General features: G+C 37.0%; 2 protein-coding genes across 6 annotated transcripts in view; one reads left to right on the forward strand and one right to left on the reverse strand.

The window, feature by feature from the left end:
• LOC146406408 (uncharacterized) overlaps positions 1-21,103 on the forward strand; it is a 146,008-nt gene that overhangs the window by 118,353 nt on the left and 6,552 nt on the right. For 2 of the 4 annotated variants that reach the window (XR_014814573.1, XR_014814575.1), the window contains exons 4-6: positions 728-936; positions 16,533-16,646; positions 20,822-20,997. Coding sequence is in view for 1 of the 4 variants with exons in the window: in XM_084975174.1 (XP_084831300.1) it covers positions 728-805 (78 nt within the window). In the remaining 3 variants the exon portion in view is untranslated. Of the gene's footprint in view, positions 1-727; positions 8,347-16,532; positions 17,308-20,821; positions 20,998-21,103 lie in introns of those variants that run through there. The other 2 variants (XR_014814578.1, XM_084975174.1) reach the window with 2 other exon arrangements.
• The window catches only part of LOC102166069 (uncharacterized), a 273,766-nt gene that overhangs the window by 59,135 nt on the left and 193,528 nt on the right, over positions 1-21,103 (reverse strand). The window lies entirely within an intron of this gene.

Below are 21,103 nucleotides of genomic sequence, written 5' to 3' on the forward strand. Positions count from 1 at the left end.
ATGCAAGTTTCTTGGTTTGCTTACAACTTTCTGCTAAGACTCCAGAGACCTTTAAGCAAAAGATTCCACCAATTACATTTGTTGTATGTGTATGTGTGTGTACATTTTTTTCAGAAAGCATATGTTAGTAGGGCTATTAAGCAATTAGCTTCATGCATATAGATAGTTCATTTTGCACCAAACCATATGATGTGATTGGAATTTATAGAAAACCATCTTTCTTGCCAGGAATTGAGGCGAGTTAATTCTCTAGTTTGGAGAAGGGTGGTCTTATGGCTGCAATCTGTACCCTTGAAAATTAGGAGCCTAGAATTCTATATTAAATAGCTTAGAAAGGCATATAAAATATAAGCTTTATTTTTATTAAATGCAGAATTTAGCAAGAGAAAACCTTAGCAAGTAGAGTACCTGATTCATATTGCATGCTCACTACATGTTTAACTTACAATAAGATGAAAGCAGCAGGGGTTGAGATTAGGGTTTGGGGTTTTTTTAATAAAATATGTGCCGTGAGGTCTTATGTCTTTGTCAGATTTGGCTCTGAGCTTTCTAGCAGTCTATGCAAAAAGGGAAATGCAATCAGTGAAGGAATCTGTGATGTCAATGAGATAAAAACAAACTGGCTGCTCAGGAAAAGCCCAACTATTTCTAAAGATTTAATAACTATTTCCAGAGTGAACGAATGATGCTGAAATCTGAGAAACATTTCTCCTATTTGTATTTTTAGGAGGTCGCTTGGCTCTTCACCAACTTTACAGCAAATGGTAGAGAACTTCATCAGACTATTTTTAGGATCAATGTCTAAGAGCTGTTCAGAAAAACTGCTTCTATGGAAGTGAAGCACAGCCACAGCCTGATAATACCCCTTAATTCAAACAATATTCTGAAAAACCTAGAAATCCTGAAGCAGAGGTGGGTCAGTTGTGTACACTTCAGGTATGTGTACGTTTTCCATGTGTAAAGTAAAATTCATTGCCACCTTTTGAAGCTCTAGTTGCACTTTACAAAAAGAGCATGTTACCATCTTGTCTCATTTTTATAGCATTCATATCCCCAGCCACAACCATTAATCAGGTTTTTTTTCCTCTTTTGGGAATGGTGGAGATTATACTAAAAATCCTTGGAATGTCTACTACAGGATGTAAAATTCTACATGATTAGCCTTTTGTAAATATTAAGCAAAACCAGTAAATCAAATGATCAGATTAACATATTTTAGCAGAAGTATCCATATGAAAGGAAATGTTGACATTCTTTATGAAAGCTACTTTTTCCCTTTACTGCTGCCATTTTTATTGTGGATTTCCCTGTTCAGCACTTAGTTCCAATGTTTTAAATGATCCATTTCAACACTAGACAGCAATATTCTTCCAGTCATATGAGTTTTTGGTTGCATTTTATTACGTTAAAAATTTCAGAGCTCTACTGTGAATTACAGTATTAACATTCCCTATATTTTAGAGGACTGTGTTCACAAGAATTAGTATGATTGGATTGGGTCCACGAATTCTTTGTTTGGGTCTTTGATGAGAAAAGTCCAATGCAATTTAGTCTTTGGTAGTAACTAGGCTATGAATTTATTGCACAATTATAAAAAATTTAAAAGTGTAAAAACAATGGATAATTCATTCAAGAAACCCAAAGAAATGTTTGATTTAAAGGAGGCACCCAGTTGAAGATGGTAAAGTATTCAAGTAATAACCAACCCACCTAAATATAGTTTCTCAGGACTTTGTTTATAACTTTGTTTAGCTCAAAATGCAGTTTTCTTAGAAACAATGCTATAAATTCAGGTCCATCCTGAATGGATGTTTCAGTGCCAACACTATATCTACCCTTAAGAACTTGCTTGCTGGTGGTGTGGAAAAAAAGGCAAGGACACAAATAACTCAGCAAACCTCTTTTCAACACATTGTCAAGTGCCTTATAAAGCAAGCTCAAACATGGCAGAAAGCCACCACTGAATTTCAGAGTTGAAGAATGCATAAATTGTTACAAACTTTTTCTATAGATCAACTACCCACAATTTGGGAGGTTTGTTATTCTCAACCCCTTGTTATATCTTCTTCCAGCATAAGTACCTCACTACCCGCTTGCTCCCCAAAATGTAGGGGGCAGGTATAAACCTGTAACACCTAATGTTCCCACTGATATGGTAATTGGAACTTGACAGGATTTCAGAACTTTACCCTTTTTATTAACCTTAGAATCTCTACCAAGGACTCCCCTGTCACTTTAGTAAATGATTAATATTGATCCAAAAAATGACAAATTGACACACTTAGAGATTTCTTTCTATTCACTACAAGTGGTAGAGTTTCTGAACCATAATCTATTATCACTTGTAGTAATTCCATTTTATGATCTATTTAGCATAGTGCATATTCTTGTTAATATTTTGAGCATCGTATATACTGTTTTACCTTAAATTTCTTTCCCTTCTTGTTCCTCCTCCTCTTCTTCTTCCTCTTCTTTTTCTCTTTTTAGGGCTGTACCCACAACATATGGAAGTTCCAGGCCAGGGGTTGAATCACAGCTGCAGCTGCCAGCCTATGCCACAGCCACAGTAAAGCCAGATCTGAGCTATACCTGCCACCTACATCACAGCTCATGGCAACACTGGATCCTTTAACCAACTGAGCAAGGCCAGGGATCAAACCCACATCCTCATAGATACTAGTCAGATTCTAAGCCCACTGAACAGCAACCGGAACTCCAAATTTTTTTTTTAATTGAAATATTGTTGATGTATAATATTATATGTTAACAGGTGTACCATATAATGATTCACAATTTTTAAAGGTTATACTCCATTATAGTTATTAAAAAATATTGGCTGTATTCACCATGTTGTACAATATATTCCTTTTTTTTCTTTTTTGGCCACACCTATGGCATATGGAAGTTCCTGGTCCAGAGATCAAACCTGTCCCAGCAGCAACCCAAGCTGCTGCAGTGACAATGCTGGATCTTTAACACACTGCACCACAAGAGAGCTCCTCTTGTAGCTTATTTTATGCCTAATAGTTTGAACATCCTAATCCCCAACCTTTGTCTTACCCCTCAACCCTTTCCTCTCCCCTCTGGTAACCACTAGTTTGTTCTCTATATCTGTGAGTCTTTACTATATCTTTTCTGTTTTATTCATTAGTTGGGTCTTTTAAATTCCGCATATAAGTGATATTGTACAATATTTGCTTTCTCTGCCTGACTTATTTCACTTAGCATAATGCTCTTCAAGTCCGTCCATGTTGTTGCACATGGCAAAATGCCATTCTTTTTTATGGTTGAATAGAATTTCATAGTACATACATCTACTTTATCCATTTATCCATTGATTAATACTTAGGTTGTTTCCATATCTTGGCCATTATAACTAATGCTGCTATGAACATTAGGACTCCCGTGTCTTTTCAAATTAGTGTTTTTTGTTTTTTTGGATATATACCAAGAATGGTACCATAAATTTCATGTTTGCATTTTGAGAATAGTTTTTCTTTTTCCTGAAGATCCAATTTAAGTGTGATTGTGAGCCCTATCCTGTTAAAGGATGAATACCTCATTTTATCAATACTTACATTTTTCTCCTGGTCTCCCAATCAGAGGTGCTATTTAACATCTATAATAGCACCCACCCCAACCTACCAGCCAGCCCAAACCTCCAGTTCTTCTGTCTCTCCTTGGCTCCCTCAAAGTCAAATTCCTAAGACTGAAGTTCCCGCATTGATAGGGACAAGGAAAAGTGCCAGCTGGCCTGTGAGGATCCCTGTGGGAGTCACCAGCAGTGACCAGGAGACAGACTTTGAGACACTGGCTCAGGCATAATCAGACCAGGTTTCTGGAACCTGGTTAACTGGGCCTAACTCATTAGCTGTTATATGAAGGAGATCCCCGGGTGAGAAGTCAGTGTAGCCAGGGCACTTTTGCCAACCCAGAGAGACCTTTAAAAATATTTTAATAATCTGGAAAATCTGTAGAACCTTACCTATAAATATCATCTGAGATTCAGACCTGCTCACAACCTATCATAAGAAACTGAATCTACAGACTTAAAGCAGTAAGGATAAACAATCACTTCAGTCTGCTATCTAAATGTTTCCTTGTCTTCCATACTTGAATTAGACCTTCTGCTTTGAATGTGGGTTCAATGCCTATAAGACTTTTTTTTTTTTTTTTTGGTCTTTTTTAGGGTCACACCCGCAGTTTCCAGGCTTGGGGTCTAACCAGAAACGTAGCCACTGGCCACAGCCACAGCCACAGCAATGCCAGATCTGATCCATGTCTGCAACCTACACCACAGCTCACAGCAGCACTGCATCCTTAACACACTGAGCGAGGCCAGGGATCGAATCCGCAACCTCAAGGTTACTCTTCGGGTTCGTTAACCACTGAGCCATGACGGGAACTCTCCAATGCCTATGAGACTTTCAATATCTGTTTACCCAAACTTTTTTTTTTAACATTTCACTCAAAACTTAAAAAGATGATAATGTCAACATATTACAAGAGAAAAGTTACAGACTTTCTTTTAATAGTTGACTTAACAATGTTGCATTAGTTTCAGGTGTACAGCAAAGTGAATCATTCACACATATAAATATATCCATTCTTTTTTCCCATATAGGTTTTCACAAACTATTGAGTAGACTTTCCTGTGATATATAGTAGGTTCTTGTTAATCATCTATTTTATACAGTAGTGTATGTATGTTATTCCATCCTCCTAATTCTTCCTTCCCCCCAACAGTTTCACCTATTGTTTACCCAAACTTTTGACTTTTTCCTTTTAAGCCTCAGTTTCCTTTTCTGTAAAATAGTTATATTAATAGCTTTTCAATATACTGTTACCTGAGGTTTAAATGAAACAATGCAAGGCAAATTCCTAGCACAATACTTGGAATATTTTAATGCCAGCTATTATTCACTTTTCACAGGATCTTCAATTAATGAATGTTATAATCCTATATGCAGGTACATAGCTAATTAATATGTTTGGGTACATGAACACATGCTGTGCACTGTGTTAAAATAAAAAGATGACTAGAAAAATAGTTTATTATTGGGTATGAGGCGTTTTCATGCTTTCAGACACTATCGGGCTATTGTGTACTCTGACGGCTTGAAGAAGCCTAGGGTTGCAGAGACTCGTGTCAGCTTGTGGCTTCTGGGCTTTTATCCCTAATGAGGAAGAGGTATTCTCTCTCTCTAGAAAGAAGGAGATCCTTTGTCAAGCTTCAGGTCTCCCTGTACTCATATATTATCTTTTCCTTTGACTTTTGCTCAAAACTGGGGAATAGAGCATATCTTAAAAGCACCAATGTCAGGAAACCCCGGGCCTTTTTGTTTCTGGGCAACATGAATGAGAAGACTGTCATAAAAGATATGGAACCTTAGGAGGCAATAAATAAAAATGAATCCTAGAGGGCAGCATGAAAAACTGCAGAGAAAAACTCTGTTAACAAGTAAATGAGTATTTTTAACGAGGTTTTCTTGTCATCCTCTTAGTCTGGCATCGAGTCTTCATTTGAACCCTGTCATATTAGGTGCTCTGAGCAAAAGTCAATTATATTCTAGAGACCCGATGAAACCTAAACATCAAAATAAAAGTTTGAAGGAAGCACTGTGGCACACCATTTGCTGGGAGCTTCTTTGAACCATGTCTATTTGCTTCCTTTTGCCCCTTGGTGTTTTATCATATTCACGATATGCATTTTTTGTTTTCTGATTGTGCTTCTCGAAAGTCTCATTCACAAGTGGGTGTCATTGTCCCAGTCACTTACTGGTATGGCATGGACTAATTACTGAACTTTCCTGATGTTTTCTTCATCATCCCCGAGGTGGGAAAAAGTCCTCAGATGATATCAAAATCTCTCACCTAATTCTCTAGTGATTTTTAAACCAAAATTCTTTGCATTATTTTAACTATAAAATTTTCTAGCCTGGAAAACACATATATGCTGATGGCCCATCTTTGAAACAGTCTTTTTAAACCACTTTCCTCCTGTTCTTTCCATGCAACTATCTTCATTACTGCCAGTGAACAGCCTCCATGACAATCTAGATTAATCAGTGAAAGACAAAAATAAAGAAAAAAAAATGTAAAGCTGGACTTATATATGAGAAATTATTAAACAATAATTACAGAAGTTAAAGAATAACCAAATACTGTTTATTCAGCTTAGGCTTGCTTGTTTGTTGATAAGATGTTCTTGGTTAAATGAAAAATCCCTGTCTTTTTTGTAAAGTTAAGATCATTTAGCAAAGTCAGATTTAGTGAATGTCCCAATTTCTGTCTTTGCATTGTTCTTAGAAAGAGAAGAGGTCTGTTCTTTTCTTTTAATGATACAATTTATGTAAATATTTTACTATGGGAATATTAATCATAGATATTTTTACTGTCTCAACAGATACATTACATTTGCCCTTGTTACTGGTATTAATTTTGAGTTGGAAGAGGATTTAGTGTTATAAATGTGTGAAACACTCTCTTTGATCTATTAGAACTTTTAATATAACTTAGTATAAGCACATATCATTTTGAGTTACAGCATTAACTTACATCTCTGTTTCTTCCCCCACTTCAAGACAGGTGGTTTCTGGATAACAACACCTTGCCTGCCTTATGTTCATTCCTTATCATCACATAGGTTCTTGGCATGGTGCCTGGCAAATAGTAGGTGCCCAATAAATGCTCTGTCATTAAATAGATGAATGATATCGATGTTAAAGGGGCATGCAGATTGTGTAGGGTTGCTATAAATGTTCAAATTCAGTGTCTTATAAAATAGTGTCAGTTAGTTACCTGCATCTTAGTATACGTCAATAAGTGTCTGAGCACCCTATAAAGGCTGATACTCAAGCTTAATCCCAAGCTGGTAATGTGGCTCCATCTTATGTAGCAAGAAGGATTTGGTCACTGAAAATCTTTCCTTGGAATGGGACTTATAGTTGTTCACACATGTGGGGAAATAACAGTTAACTTTATAGTAATTGTCAATGGGGAAATGTAGAGCTAATCTGATTTCAAATGGGACCACCCCCTTGAAGGAGGCAAATCATGGTCAAAGGGTAGGGTAGAATGAAGAGGGAACTGATACATACGATCTACTTGGTGCCAGCCACTGCGCCAGGGGCTTTACATGTTACTTCCTGTAGTTCACAACAGCACTTAGAATAGGTAGTCTTATTCCTTCTTATTAATGTGGAAACAGATTCCTCACAGCTATCAAATAGGAGTCCTGGAATTTAAACTCAAGCTGTATAATATTTAAAACTCATTTCTTTTTCTTTGCTTTTCCAGGGCCACACCCTCAGCATATGGAAGTTCCCAGGCTAGGGGTTGAATTGGCGCTGTAGCTGCCAGCCTACACAACAGCCACAGCAACACAGGATCTGAGCCATGTCTGCGACCTACACCACAGCTCCCAGCAATGCTGGATCCCCAACCCACTGAGTGAGGCCAGGGATCGAACCCGCATCCTCATTGATACCAGTCAGATTTGTTTCTGTTGCGCCAAAGTGGAAACTCCCTAAAACTCATTTTTCCCCACCATATCAGAGTGCATGATTGTGTTTCACCCTTGTCTTAAATCCTTTCTAGAATAAGGCAGAACACAAATCAATTTTACAAATTATTCCCAACGGCTTTACCAGAAGTCACATCCATCTTAGTAATGCAGAGGGTAAGTGTCAAGGAGGGTCTTCGTAGTGGAAGAGCACAGACTTTGACTTGAAATGAACTTTTATTTGTATCCCTGTTCTGCCTCTTAGTGATCTTGAGAAAGTTTCTTAAGCCATGCTGATTTTTAATTATATCATTTATGAAATGAAGGTATTCATAGAATTCCGAAATGGCAGTGCAATGCCTAAAGCAGAGGACCTTCCAAATGGTGCTTATTCACCCTTCTTTCTGAGGATGCCACTTAAAGAAGGACATGGCCATTAAAGCAGCTCAGAAAAAGGAAAATATTGTCTCTAGGAAGGGCTTAGTTGGTTTTATGACAAAGGGATATCCCTCAAGGTATGCGTCAATTTAATGTAAAATGCCCTTGACACAGAATGAAATATGGCCTATTATAGTGAATTTATATTTTTGCTTGTCATTTGCTTCATCAGAAACTGATTAATGATACATCTTGAGATTCATCAAAATTTAAAACTATTTTTATACACACTACTATATATGAAAATAGACAATCAACAAGGACCTACTGTATAGCACAAGGAAATGTACTCAACACTTTGTAATAACCTATGTGGGAAAAGAATATGAAAAAGAATGTATAATATGTATATGTATAACCAATTCACAAGCACAACACTGTAAATCAACTCTACACCAATAAAATTTTTTAAAAAATTAAGATTACAAAAGTACCTTCAAGGAATTTGCAAATATTCTGTAAATTATAACCAATGCCATAGTAAATGCAAATGGGGATGTCAAAACAGGGAAAGATAACTCCAGGTTTAGAGGATACTTCTAGATTTGGGGTTTTCTGGGTCTTTAATCATTGGAATGCACCTTCGGAAGCTAAAGGAATATGAGAAAAATAGAGAAGGGACACCAAGAAAATTAATTACCTTTGTGGTACAAACATAGGACTAGTGACAGAAAAACTAAAATGTAGTGTGAACAAAAGCTGGTGACAGTGCTCAAACATTTAATCAAGACAAGTCATTTAAGTTCAACTTTTTTTTTTTTTTTTTACTTATTTATTTATTTATTTTTGTCTTTTTGCTATTTCTTTGGGCTGCTCCCACGGCATATGGAGATCCCAGGCTAGGGGTCGAATCGGAGCTGTAGCCGCAGGCCTACGCCAGAGCCACAGCAACGCGGGATCCGAGCCGCGTCTGTGACCTACACCACAGCTCACGGCAACGCCGGATCGTTAACCCACTGAGCAAGGGCAGGGACCGAACCCGCAACCTCATGGTTCCTAGTCGGATTCGTTAACCACTGGGCCACGACGGGAACTCCCTAAACTTAAAATTTAAAACTACTTAGCCACAGAAGCTCAAAACTGAAGCAGATAGCAAAGTTCAACACCACGACGGGAACTCCAAATGCAACTTTTAGAGTGAGAGAACAAAGGAGTGATCATCTCACTGCTTGGAAAGCATACTACAGAGTTCAAAGTTGAAAGAAAAGGTCATCACCATTCACTTTCTAGGCTGTTTCTGTCCTCTCAAACCAGGATGATTTTCAAATTGGAAAAGGAGAACAATAAACCCGCTGATAACAATAGTACTCTATTATTGACACCGGGCTTTTAATGCTTCTTCAAATCCCAGAGCAAATGTTCTCCTGAAGTCAGAGTGGACAGAAATCATGAATTCTAACTTTTACTGGTGAAAAGTAGGATGGTGCCCTTGACACTCTCTTCTTGTAAGCTTCAAATTAAATTAGAATTATGACTACATTTTAAATCAGAAAGTATACTAAATCAAAAATAATAATAAAAAACAGCAGGACATAAGTCATTATTGACCCCCCCACAATAAAAACAGCTAGGCATAAACACTTAACACTAAGGAAATTTAAAGTATTGCATCTGGCAGATATTCGCCAACTTATAAATGGACACCACTAAACAATTCTGTCCAGTCCATTTTCAGCAGTTATATCAATGCATTCGGCTATTGGCAGTACATTTACAACTTAACATAGCTAAACCATTCAGACTGGAATCCCACTCAGAACTAGAACATAGTTAAACAGTGTCCTGTAGTAGAAAGGCTCAGGCTTTAGAAAGACCTGGGTTTGTACACAGTCTTTCCAAATGACTAGCTGTGTAATTATAAAATAAGAGTAGGAGTTCTCATTGTGGCTCAGCAGGTTAAGAATCTGACTAGTATCCATGAGGATGTGGGTTTGATCGCTGGCCTTGGCTTGGTGAGTTAAGAATCTGGTGTGGGTTGCAAACTGCGGCATAGGTCACAGATGCGGCTCAGATACTGCACTGCCATGGATGTGGCATAGGCCAGCAGCTGCAGCTCACAGCAGCCTGTGAACTTCTGTTTGCCCCAGGTTCAGCCCTAAAAAAGGAAAAAAATAAAATAAAATAAAATAAAACAAGGTTAATAGTACCCACTTGTCAGTTGTCATGGTAAATCAATGCAATATTTGAAGAAATTGATATTTATTGATTATCTCCCTTGAGTCAAGTAACTTAATATTTAATATTCTTGGCAACTTAATGAGGTAGATATTATAGAGCCAGGCTTTGAACCCAAGTTTTAGTTCAAATTTCATGTGCCTTCCACACCACATATAAGGTGCCTATTATATACAGTGTTGTACATCAGGTGTTCAGGATTTTTTTCATTTTGCATGGCTAAACTTTATACCCATTGATCAACAACCCCCTCTCTTCTTCTTCTGCCAGCCTTTGACAACTGTCATTCTGCTTTCTGCTTCTAGCAGTTTCACTACCTTGGATATCTCATGTAAGGGAAATCATACAATCTTTGTCCTCATCTGACCGGCTCATTTCACATCACATGATGTCCTCTAGATTCATCCACATTGTATCATACGATAGAATTCTCTTCGGTAGCTAAATAATATTCCATTGTGTATATACACCCCATTTTCTTGATCCATTAATTCCCTGATGGACACTTAGGTTGTTCCCACCTCTTGGCTATTGTGAAAATGATGCCATGAACATGAAAATTCAGGTATCTCTTTGAGATTCTAATTTTAATTCTTTTGGAGAAATACCCCAAAATGGGATTTCTGGATCATACGGTATTCCTCTTTTAACTTTTTGAGGAACCTCCATACAGTTTTCCATAGCAGCCGCACTACTCTACATTCCCATCAACGATGAAAAGGAGTTCCAATTTCACTGTATCCTCACCAGTACTGACAGCATGTTATTAAAAATAGCTCACTTTTGTCAAGCCTGTCCAAAATATTCAACTTAATTTTTATAGAAACAACTCTACTTTGTTTCACATTCATATTCCATAGGAATATTTAATACTAAAGTGAAAGTACAAAATGTCAGTAACAATTGCAACTAGCATGTTCAAGATCATTTGTAAATGCACAACTCAGCTGATTGGGATGAAGTGACGAGAATTCTGGAGAAGAGCTAGCAGTCTAAATAATTCATCCTCCATGAGTGTCAGTGCAGTGTTTTTAAAGAAATGGAAAGGACAACTCATGTGGAGGTGAGTTAAGAGAGAGCCTACTCCTTGAAATGAAAGGATTGGACAAGAGGACCTCTGATGCCCTTCAAGATCAAAATAAGCCTTTGGGGTTGACTAAAAAGCACAGAATTGGATTCGAATTTCATCAGGATCATATATTAAATAATCCTTTGTAGGTGTTAACTGAGTGTACAGATTTCACATCTTGCACACTGACCCCTCCCCAGATTTTCTTTGAAGACATTAGAGGAATTGTACAGGCTTTCTTCTAGTTTAAGAGGTTACACCTCTATTTTAAAGCTGATGCATCTAAAATGCACTGTGAGGATGTGGCTTCAAGTGCTAACTCTGCTTCTGGCTGGTGAGCAAGGCAGATTTTTCTGCAGCTGTTTCCTTTTTACCAAATGAGAAGATGGAAGAGATGATGACTGTGGCTTTGTCCAAACCTACATTTTAGTAAGTCTCTGACTTTTAATACTTTCCATGCTCAGAAGTTCTCATGTGAAAGTTGTCATTTATTTGGTAACAGCTGCCACCAAAAAGGTTTATCACAATTTGCAACTCTGCCTTCTAAGTAGTAATCAGCCTGAAGTTTTTCACTGAATATCAACAACTCCATTCCTTGTAACTACACATCAGGCTACTCTGTCGTAGTCATCCATAGTGAGTACCAGATTGCCCTAGTTTCTGCTTCAGTAGTAATTTAAGAAGTTCCTGCTATGTCACAACAGGAGCAGCAGCATCTCTGCAACACCCCAACCGGCACAGTGGGTTAAAGGGCCTGGCCTAGGTCACAATTGTGGCTTGGCTCTGATCCCCATATGCCACAGGGCAGCCGAAGAAGAAAAGAGAGAGAGAGAGAGAGAGAGAGAGAGAGAGAGGGAGAAAGAAAGAAAGAAAGAAAGAAAGAAAGAAAGAAAGAAAGAAAGAAAGAAAGAAAGAAAGGAAGGAAGGAAGGAAGGAAGGAAGGAAGGAAGGAAGGAAGGAAAAAGGGAAGGAAGGAAGGAAAAAGGGAAGGAAGGAAGAGAAGGAGGGAGGGAGGAAGGAAGGGAGGGAAGGAGGAAGGAAGGAAAAAAAGTATAGTAATTTAAAGCACTTCTCTGTCCACAGTTTGGAAACATGAAAATAGCATATGTTATAAGCTATACTCCAGTTCATTGAGTACCCAGCTGATGTCTCCTCCTCTTTCACGACAAGTCAGCTGATCTGGGTTTTGATGAGCAGCCCTTCAGTCCTGGTGGCCTGGTAGCTTTCAAGGACTTTGTAGTTATTACTCTTTTCTCAACATTTGATTTTTCAGGTGGGATGAAATCATTTCAAAAGTAGATATAATGCCAGCAATTGTTCATGTTTTATACAGCTATTGAACACTAGACAGTGCTGGTTTTTTGTTTGTTTATTTTTGTCATTTGTTGTGGATTGGGTTTTTCTACCACATTAGGGCTGTATTTTCTGTCAAGTTTTCTACATATGTATCTCCCCTGTCAATGCCATCCTATTACTCTTAGTCCATATCTTATGAAAGCTTAAAGCAGAATACCCTGGAGGTTTTCAGTTCCATATTTCCAATGGAGAACCTTAATCTACCCACACGATCAATGCTGGAGATGGCTAAAGGAGCCCAGTTGTGTTTAGAGTTATTGAAACTGCACACCAAAATGCGAATACTACTGTCTGAATACCCTTTAAGAACTCACACAAGTCCATGACTTCAAATGTTACTTACAGCCCTTTGAGTTGAAGAATAAGCTAGGTTTCCAAGGGCATGATCTAACTGGTATAAACTCATGTATCTAAAGATACACAAAAATCTTTTGTATTAAAGGAGACACAGCAGGAAATGCAACTGCCTTCCTTTTCCAGTGGAAAATGGGTCAAGCAATTCAGAGCAATCAGTCAACCTTAGTACATAGGTAACTTTTTTTACATCAATGTTTTCATACTATAATGATCCTCCAGACCTTGCCATTTGAATTTCCATGAAATGCGGGAAGTTTTAATCCTGCTTGTAGGTTCAGATCTGCTCCAGGCTTTGTTGCCAATCCTATTACTTTACAGGATTTTGTGTTTATTTTCATAACCTAGAAGTCTCAGAATATGGATTCCTACTCTCCCAGTTATTGCACTTCTAAGTTTCTTTTTCTTTTTCTGAAAGATTTAGAGTAGCTTTCCTAGAACACTGTTGATGTCATTCTTCTAGAAATATCTTGTCTATCAGACTTGGCAGAATTAATCCACTGCAAAAACTACATCTACACAAACACAACAAATACAGAGCATGAGTATCAGCTTTGAGAATATGCAGATACATTTATTGATTGTTACATTTACATCTGTTACAGTTTGTTTTATTGGAAATTGCATGAATTGGATTCTGCAGCATGTATTTTTTTTGCTGAACCAGTCGTATCCCAACAATCTATCCTTGGCCTCCAGAATCTAGCAGGGGAATTTATGCTGATGATTTGTCTTTCCAGCAATGTTTTTGGCACATCTAAGTACTACTTTTAGCCCCAGGAAAGGATTCTAATATCCAGGAAATATTTGTAAATAAAGCCTTACTAATATTCATCTCTATAGACACCTTAATTTGGTTGATGCTACTGTTTCCTAAAAGATGGTTCTATTGTAATGTTGCACAGGAAGGAAGAAATTCTAGCTTAATAATTTGAGATTGGGTTTTTTCTAACATAATTCATTTGCTTTTAGTTTATATAATAATCAGTGTATTGCTTTGGTCCTTATAGATGTCTTCTGTCAGTTGCATAATCAATTTTTATACTGAACATTAGACAGTGTATGGTATTTCAAAGAAATTTAACTTGAGCAATTACTGATTTGATCCAGACTCTGGAGCCTCTGTTTGTCAAGAAGTTAATATTTTTTTTAAAGATAAAATGACTTTATAATTATTTTCTTATCAATTACAATTTTATAGTCTCCTGATTAGCTGGCTTTTGGTGCTTAACTTTACATTTGAGCTCTGCAGGGTCCTTTTAGACATTATTATTGCAAAGAAAAATCAAAAATCAAAGTGAATTCTTAGTATTATACTTGAAGCAATAAGGTGCAATTGCTGAAACAGCAGCCAAGCATTGTGCTATAGAACTAACTCACAGCTTGGTGCCCAGTCCCTGCTGAGAAGGAAATGTAGGGAACTGGCAGAGTTTTACTACATCTGCTCCCTGCTGCTAATGACCTTTAACCTGTTTCATTCCTATTATGCTTACTGTTTAGATATTTTGCTTGCAAAATTAATTCTTTAGCTGGGAGAATGCATGAAAGAGAATATGGTTTGTAAAGTAGGACTGTTTAAAAATTAAAAGCTATCAGCAAGGGAGATTAAAGGTGATAATGAGTGATATGGTTACTTAATATCAATTCAAGGGGAGAAGCCAGGTTTTAAGGCTGGAATTTTCTCAGTTTCAGTTCTTTCTGTAATGTGGGCTACAGCTTTAGGAGGTGTGGTCCTTGTTTTGCATTGTGCATCCACACCATGCCATATAAAAATATTTTATGTTTACCAAAGAGATGTAACAGTATTTTTTGCTTTGAAAGCTTTGTTGCTCTTCCAAAAGGTGCCAAAGTTTTAGCTATGCGTAGCCTCTGAAAACAGTCAGGTTTCAGCAACAGTATTTTATCATAGCCAAGAACTAATGGACTACCTATGCCCAACTCTTAGAACCTATGCCTGATCACCCAAACAAAATCAACAAGAACTCAAAGAATAAGTTGGCCCTGAGACTATTCTTAACGAAATAATAATGTCATTTCTACAGCTATAGGCTCTTGCTGTTTCAATAATTTTCACACATTTCTTTGTTCCTTGCCTTAACTTTCTAAGACAGTCAAATAGGTGTGGGTTTTTAGCTGTAGAACTGGAAACTTGCAAATGTGAGTTATTTATCATAATTGGACAAAAATTCTCAATGGGTCCTCATAAATCAGTGCACATCCTGTCGATGGGGAGCCAGGTGATCATCTTTAGAATCGCAGAATCATCCTCACCACTTACTCTCTTTGTTGTCTGTCAATAATCATTCACAAAGCCATTCTACTTCCTGAACAGAAGCCAAACATATTAGCTTTTCAGCCAAAATTGCACATTATTTTTGGTAATAACATGATTCGAAACATTCTGCAAGGAAATGCAGGTTATTCTACTACAGCATTTCTCAAATTTTTACTCTAAAAAGAAAAATGCTTGCCAGATATCCAGTTGTAGCCTGCATTCTTTTTAGTATACTGTTACTTTACATATAAAACTATAAAATTAGCAATGAACTCCTTTACCTATAGCTTTTTATCAACTATACAACCAAAACGGACATAAAGGGAAAGAGTTCACATTGTGGCTCAGCAGGTTAAGAACCTGACATAGTGTCTGTGAGGATGCAGGTTCAATCCCTGTCCTTCCTCACTGGGTTAAGGATTTGGCATTGCTGCAAGCTGTAGTATAGGTTGCAGATGTGGCTTGGATCCTGTATTGCTGTGGCTGTGGCATAGGTTGGCAGCTACAGCTCTGATTCAACACCTAGGCCAGAATCTTCCATATGCTGCAGGTGCAGCCCTAAATCACTTTATTGTGACACATGCTCTAATTAATTTAAAAATTATTTTCACAAATATATACATACCTTTATTTAGAAGGACGATCATTTTAATAACCATAATACTGATTAGTAAAGAAATATCACTAAACAAAGATGTCCTATTAGATATCTATTTCTGCATACTGCTAATGAGCTACTGCAAATTAATTCTTAAAAAGTAGGACTCATGATATATGTCTTAACCAAATAAGTGCTGACTCCTATGGTTTGACTTCTTTTCTGGCTGGTATAGCTATACTGCAAAGTGACATGTAAGAACTCATTTCTTCCACTATTTTTCTTTATGTGAACCATTGTAAAACCTTCTTTTGAACAGAATGTCATGGTATCATTTGGCCTCTTCTTCATACAAAGGTGATATTTATATGTTAAGCCTGCCTAAGTTCTTTTCCTGTTAGTATGATACACAAGGTACATTACTGAACTGCAATATAATTTCTTGATGTCAGATCATAATCTCAGTTTATTAAATGTTAGAAAGCTAAAGTTTTATCCTATTAAAATATCTTCAGTGATGCATTTTTACTACAAAGCAGAGTTTTGTCCTTATAACCGAGCAATAATAGTGAACAAGAATGACTGTAATATTCAGTGCCCAAGTTTGTGTATGTTAGTGCCAAATGAACACTTTAACCATTGGTATTTTAAGTGTTTACTGGCATCAACACAAATGCAAGCAAGGTCTTAAATATATGTAGCAGTATCCAAATATTAGGTGATTGTCTAGATGAGCCTAAATGTGCTTATGTTATTCTCATAGTGATGCTGAAATGGGAATTGGTATTATACTCATTGACAAGTGAGGAAATTGAGAAGTTAAGTGACTGTCCTAAGATCACACAGCCAGTAAGTGGCAGAGCCAGGATTCAGTCTGGTGAGTATCAGTGTTCTCATTCATCAGAAGAGACAATTGGGAGCTCCTGTCGCAGCACAGAGGAAACAAATCCGACTAGGAACCATGAGGTTGCAGGTTCGATCCCTGGCCTCGCTCAGTGGGCTAAGGATCCAGCATCGCCGTGAGCTGTGGTGTAGGTCCCAGACGTGGCTCGGATCTGACATTGCTGTGGCTGTGGTATAGGCCAGCAGCAACAGCTCCGACTGGACCCTTAGCCTGGGAACCTCCATGTGCCATGGGTGAGGCCCTAAAAAGGCAAAAAACAAAAAACAAGAAGGGGCAATTGGAAGAACAGTAATGTCAGCATGACTGCATTCATTAGTTGCTTAAATGCACCTGCTTATTTTTGTATGTTCCCCTTTTAAAGGAAAATATATAGAAATAGAATTTTCAAAATTACTTTCAAATGCCTACTTAATTGAGGGCACCGCTAATATATGTTAAATTTTTTACTAAAATAAATATTTCAAAGGGTAAGATCCCTCTTTTTCTTTTTTTAAGAAAATTAAGTAGGCAGATTTATTATTTGACTAATCAGGGAAATAATTAGAGAACTCATTATACAAAAATACACGTGTGTATATATATTTGAAAATCAGGTATCTTATTTCAAAAGCAATAAAAAAAACTGAAAAGAGGATCTGGGATTTCTTATATTTGTCGTAAGTAGAGCAATTTCCGTTTGAGAATATACTTCAAAGTGTTTCTCAAAACTTCTCCTTTTTAGGAGTTTCCTGGTGGCTCAGTGAGTTAAGGATCTGGTGTTGTCACTATTATTGCTCAGGTCACTACTGTGCCACAGAAACTTCTGCATGCCACAGGCACGGCCAAAACAAACAAACTACCACTTTTTGGGGGGTTTTCATTTTTTAAAATTTTATTGAAGTATAGTTTATTTACAGTGTTAATTTCTGCTGTACAACACATAACTACCACTTTTAAAGTCATTCATTCATTGACTTTTTCGCTTATTCCTTCATTTGACATTTTAAAAAAAATTTTTCCTGAAATAATAGTACTGCGTATTCGTTATGAAATTTAGAAAAGCCATTAAAGTACAAACAAGGAAATGAAAATGCCCTTTTCCTTTCTGTACTCAAAGCTAATGACCATTTCCTGTTTGGAGGCATTTTCCTTCATAAAGATATCCTCCCTGTGGTCAGGCCCCTTAGGCAGCCTTGCTTCTTGCTGCTGAGTGTGACTCAGCATTGGTCACCACTCCTCAAAGTAATATCTACCTTTACAAAATATAAGGGAAAAATAAAGAGTGGTTTCCAGGAGAAGGACGCAATATACACTGCCCAGAAAAACATAATAGAGAATCTCCATCAGACACCTGGTCCTTTGCCACACCCCTAATTCCTGTGAACTGCCACACTTCCTTGCCCATCTTTAGTCCTGCCCTTGGCTCCAGCCTCTCTTCCCTCTGCATCCCCACACACAGCTCTTTGTTCAATGAATAAGGACCCATCTTAGCATTCTCTATATTTATAAGCCAGTAGAGTCTTGCAAGAAACTGCATTTGTTGTTGTTGGTTTTTTTCCTCTGATAACAGATCATTTTTTTTCTTTCTCATTCAGATATGTATGCAAATATATATTCACATACATATTATCTATGCATTTTAAAAAATTGTACCTGCTGTTCTTGGAAGGGCTTTTTCTCCCACTCGATGCATTTTATTTTCCCTGACAACGAAGTGTTCTTTGTAAACATGGCTTTTAATAGTTCATCTATGACAAGATTTCATTATCTGATACACTATAATGTATTTGACTAGTACTCTATTGCTGGATATTTTGGTGGTTAATTTTTGCTGTCATATATAACACTACAGTAAACATCCAATGTAGCTCCAATTATTTTCTTGGTGAACATCTCTAATTATTTTATAGATTAAATTTTCAAACTTGGAATTTCAGGGTCAAATTGAATGAGCATTTGGAAATTTGATATTAATTTCCTTCAGAAAAGTGTTAGCATGAAACATTCACTGAGCACTTACTGGTACCAGGCGCCATGTTCCCTGCTGAGGAGTCAAGAATATGTAAAATGTATTCTCTGTTATTGAAGAGCTTGTAGTTGAGTATTTGCTCTAATTGGATAGTAGGCCTCTGCTACTTTCTCTAAAAAGTCTATTTGAATTTGCACTCAATGATATGGTTGAGAAGCTGCTGGCTCTGGGCCTAAATGTATTGCTTAAATATATATATACCACCAAAAAAAAAAAAAAAAAAAAAAAAAAAAAAACCCTCTCTAATTCCTGAAGCCAAATAAGCTTTCATGTACAATGTTTGCCAGCATATAAAACTGTGGGCATATAAAATAGTTCTCATTTTACCCCCAAAATTATATATTTTTAAAAACATATACTACTTTTTATTTATGACTTGAAAATTATTTTAATTTGGTCTTGGAGAGGAAACCATTGTTTTATTCATATAAACATTATATATAAAAGCTACCATTTTAAAACTTGGTTACAAATGAATGGACATCTGCTAAACCCATGGACTTTAACGTTTCAGTAGAAATGTACTTAACACTTGTTTTCTCCTTAAGTCTGGACACAGTAAACATTTACAGACCATTTTCAGGATTATCAGAATGCAAGGGATATGAGGAGGGGTGGACAGAAATGCATTAACCTTCTAGGTAAAGCTGAATAACAGTGATTCCCTAGATTAGTAGAATAGTAATGTAAATTGGCAAATACAATTACATTTAACCCTATGAATAGAACTGTAAGCCAAACAGTCTTCATCGCCAACATTTTTAGGCAGAAGCATGTGTTACATGTTGTCTCCAATTATCTCTTACAAATGCATAGGGACAGTAGTCACATTTACATGTCATCTAAAAAGCATTAGGGTCTGAATTTAGTAGTTAAGATAGACTGTCTTCTGCAGTGGGGACCTTAAAATTCTTGAATGATGGTATGATATAGAACTTTGAAAGGCTAGGAAAGAAGATGGACGGACAATGGCAAAGGTGGGCCTAGCGATAGCCACATTTTTTAGGTGCCCCCTCCCTCCCCTTTTTTCCATTTTAGATGACTAAATAGTCCTCCTTTCTCTAAGTGTGACAGCATTTTCCTTATGCCTAAATGGGGGATAGTTATTTTAAGAGTATCAAAAAACATAGTAGTAAGAGTAAGAATAAACGCAGATTTAATTTTAACAGCTCTACCACAATGGTGTACACAATACCTTACATTTTAAAAGAGCTTACCATACCCAAAAGAAAAGAAGAGAAGCAAGAAATATGTCTTTTGTGTGTACAGTGGCTTACACAGAATGATTATCATTTGCTCTCTGGAAATGAACTCCATCTTGGCCTTAAATTCTTATATTTCTTCACAGACTTGAAATGCCAGTTGAAGGCATTCAGAAATTTAAAGGAACTGATTTAACAACCTTGGACAAAAAGAACATGTCTAAAAGTTTGTCTCAATGTTTGACTTGACCTAGGAGAGTTTCTCTGAGACTTATTTTCTAAACAGTACCCTAGCACCTTGGGCCAGCAAAATGGCCTTTAAGCTTGAATGAACAAGGTATTTCTTTTCCTCTAGTGCAAAGCTTCACTATTTCATCTTTTCAAACTCTTTTACTGCACTCAGTGGGGAATTATATTGACAAGGGTAGAATTTATCTCCTAGAGGAGAATGCTATGCTTCTGTTAAGTGCTAATATAACATTTATGTGTTGGTACCTTAATAACAGCCCCAGCTTACCTAATGAAAGTTGAAAGCAAACAGTACTCTCTGAGATTTTATTATGACTGAAGTGACTGCAATTTGAGGCAAATTATCCCTATTTTTGTTCCCATATCAAAAACAGAGATGCTAAAGCAATTGCTACATGTTTGGTATGGAATTAGGTTCCACTCTCATTAATCTACAAGGAAGAGCATTTTTCATGTAAACAGCTCACGAGGGTCAGAGAGAAGAGCTGTTTCTGTGAAAAATGCTTGTCAATAACTTTGTGAGTGAATTTTGAAATAAAGTGCCTGTAACCTGTCATTATTCCTTCCTCTCAAAGTCAGGAGTGAGTGGATGAAAATTGAGCATGTGAATTGAAAGCAGGGTGAGTGTTATGGCCTTATCGACTTCAGGTAAAATGACTGTTTTAACTTGTTATTATTTTTCCATTCAGAGGTCAGGCAATGTGCAGTATTACCAGCATAGACTGCAGCGTAAGCAAATTGGTATACAAAAAGGCTATTATCCACACTCACAAAGCAGAGGAAAGTATAAGTCACTAATACCAAGTGGACTTGTGATCTCTGCAAAAACGAAACAAACAACAGTGCTTAAAAAAGAGTGGCATAGGTATGTACGTATAAAGTACATAGGAAGCAGAAAATATATACCTGTTTAAATAAAGGTGCATGTGTTTAGAAGGCAATGACCATTTTTAAAAAATCATGTATGATCT

The sequence above is a fragment of the Sus scrofa genome, chromosome 1 (genome assembly GCF_054392235.1).
Source record: "Sus scrofa isolate SSC_HxYL_T2T_F1_AM1 chromosome 1, Sscrofa_HxYL_maternal_Yorkshire_Landrace_v2.0, whole genome shotgun sequence".
Lineage (NCBI taxonomy): Eukaryota > Metazoa > Chordata > Mammalia > Artiodactyla > Suidae > Sus > Sus scrofa.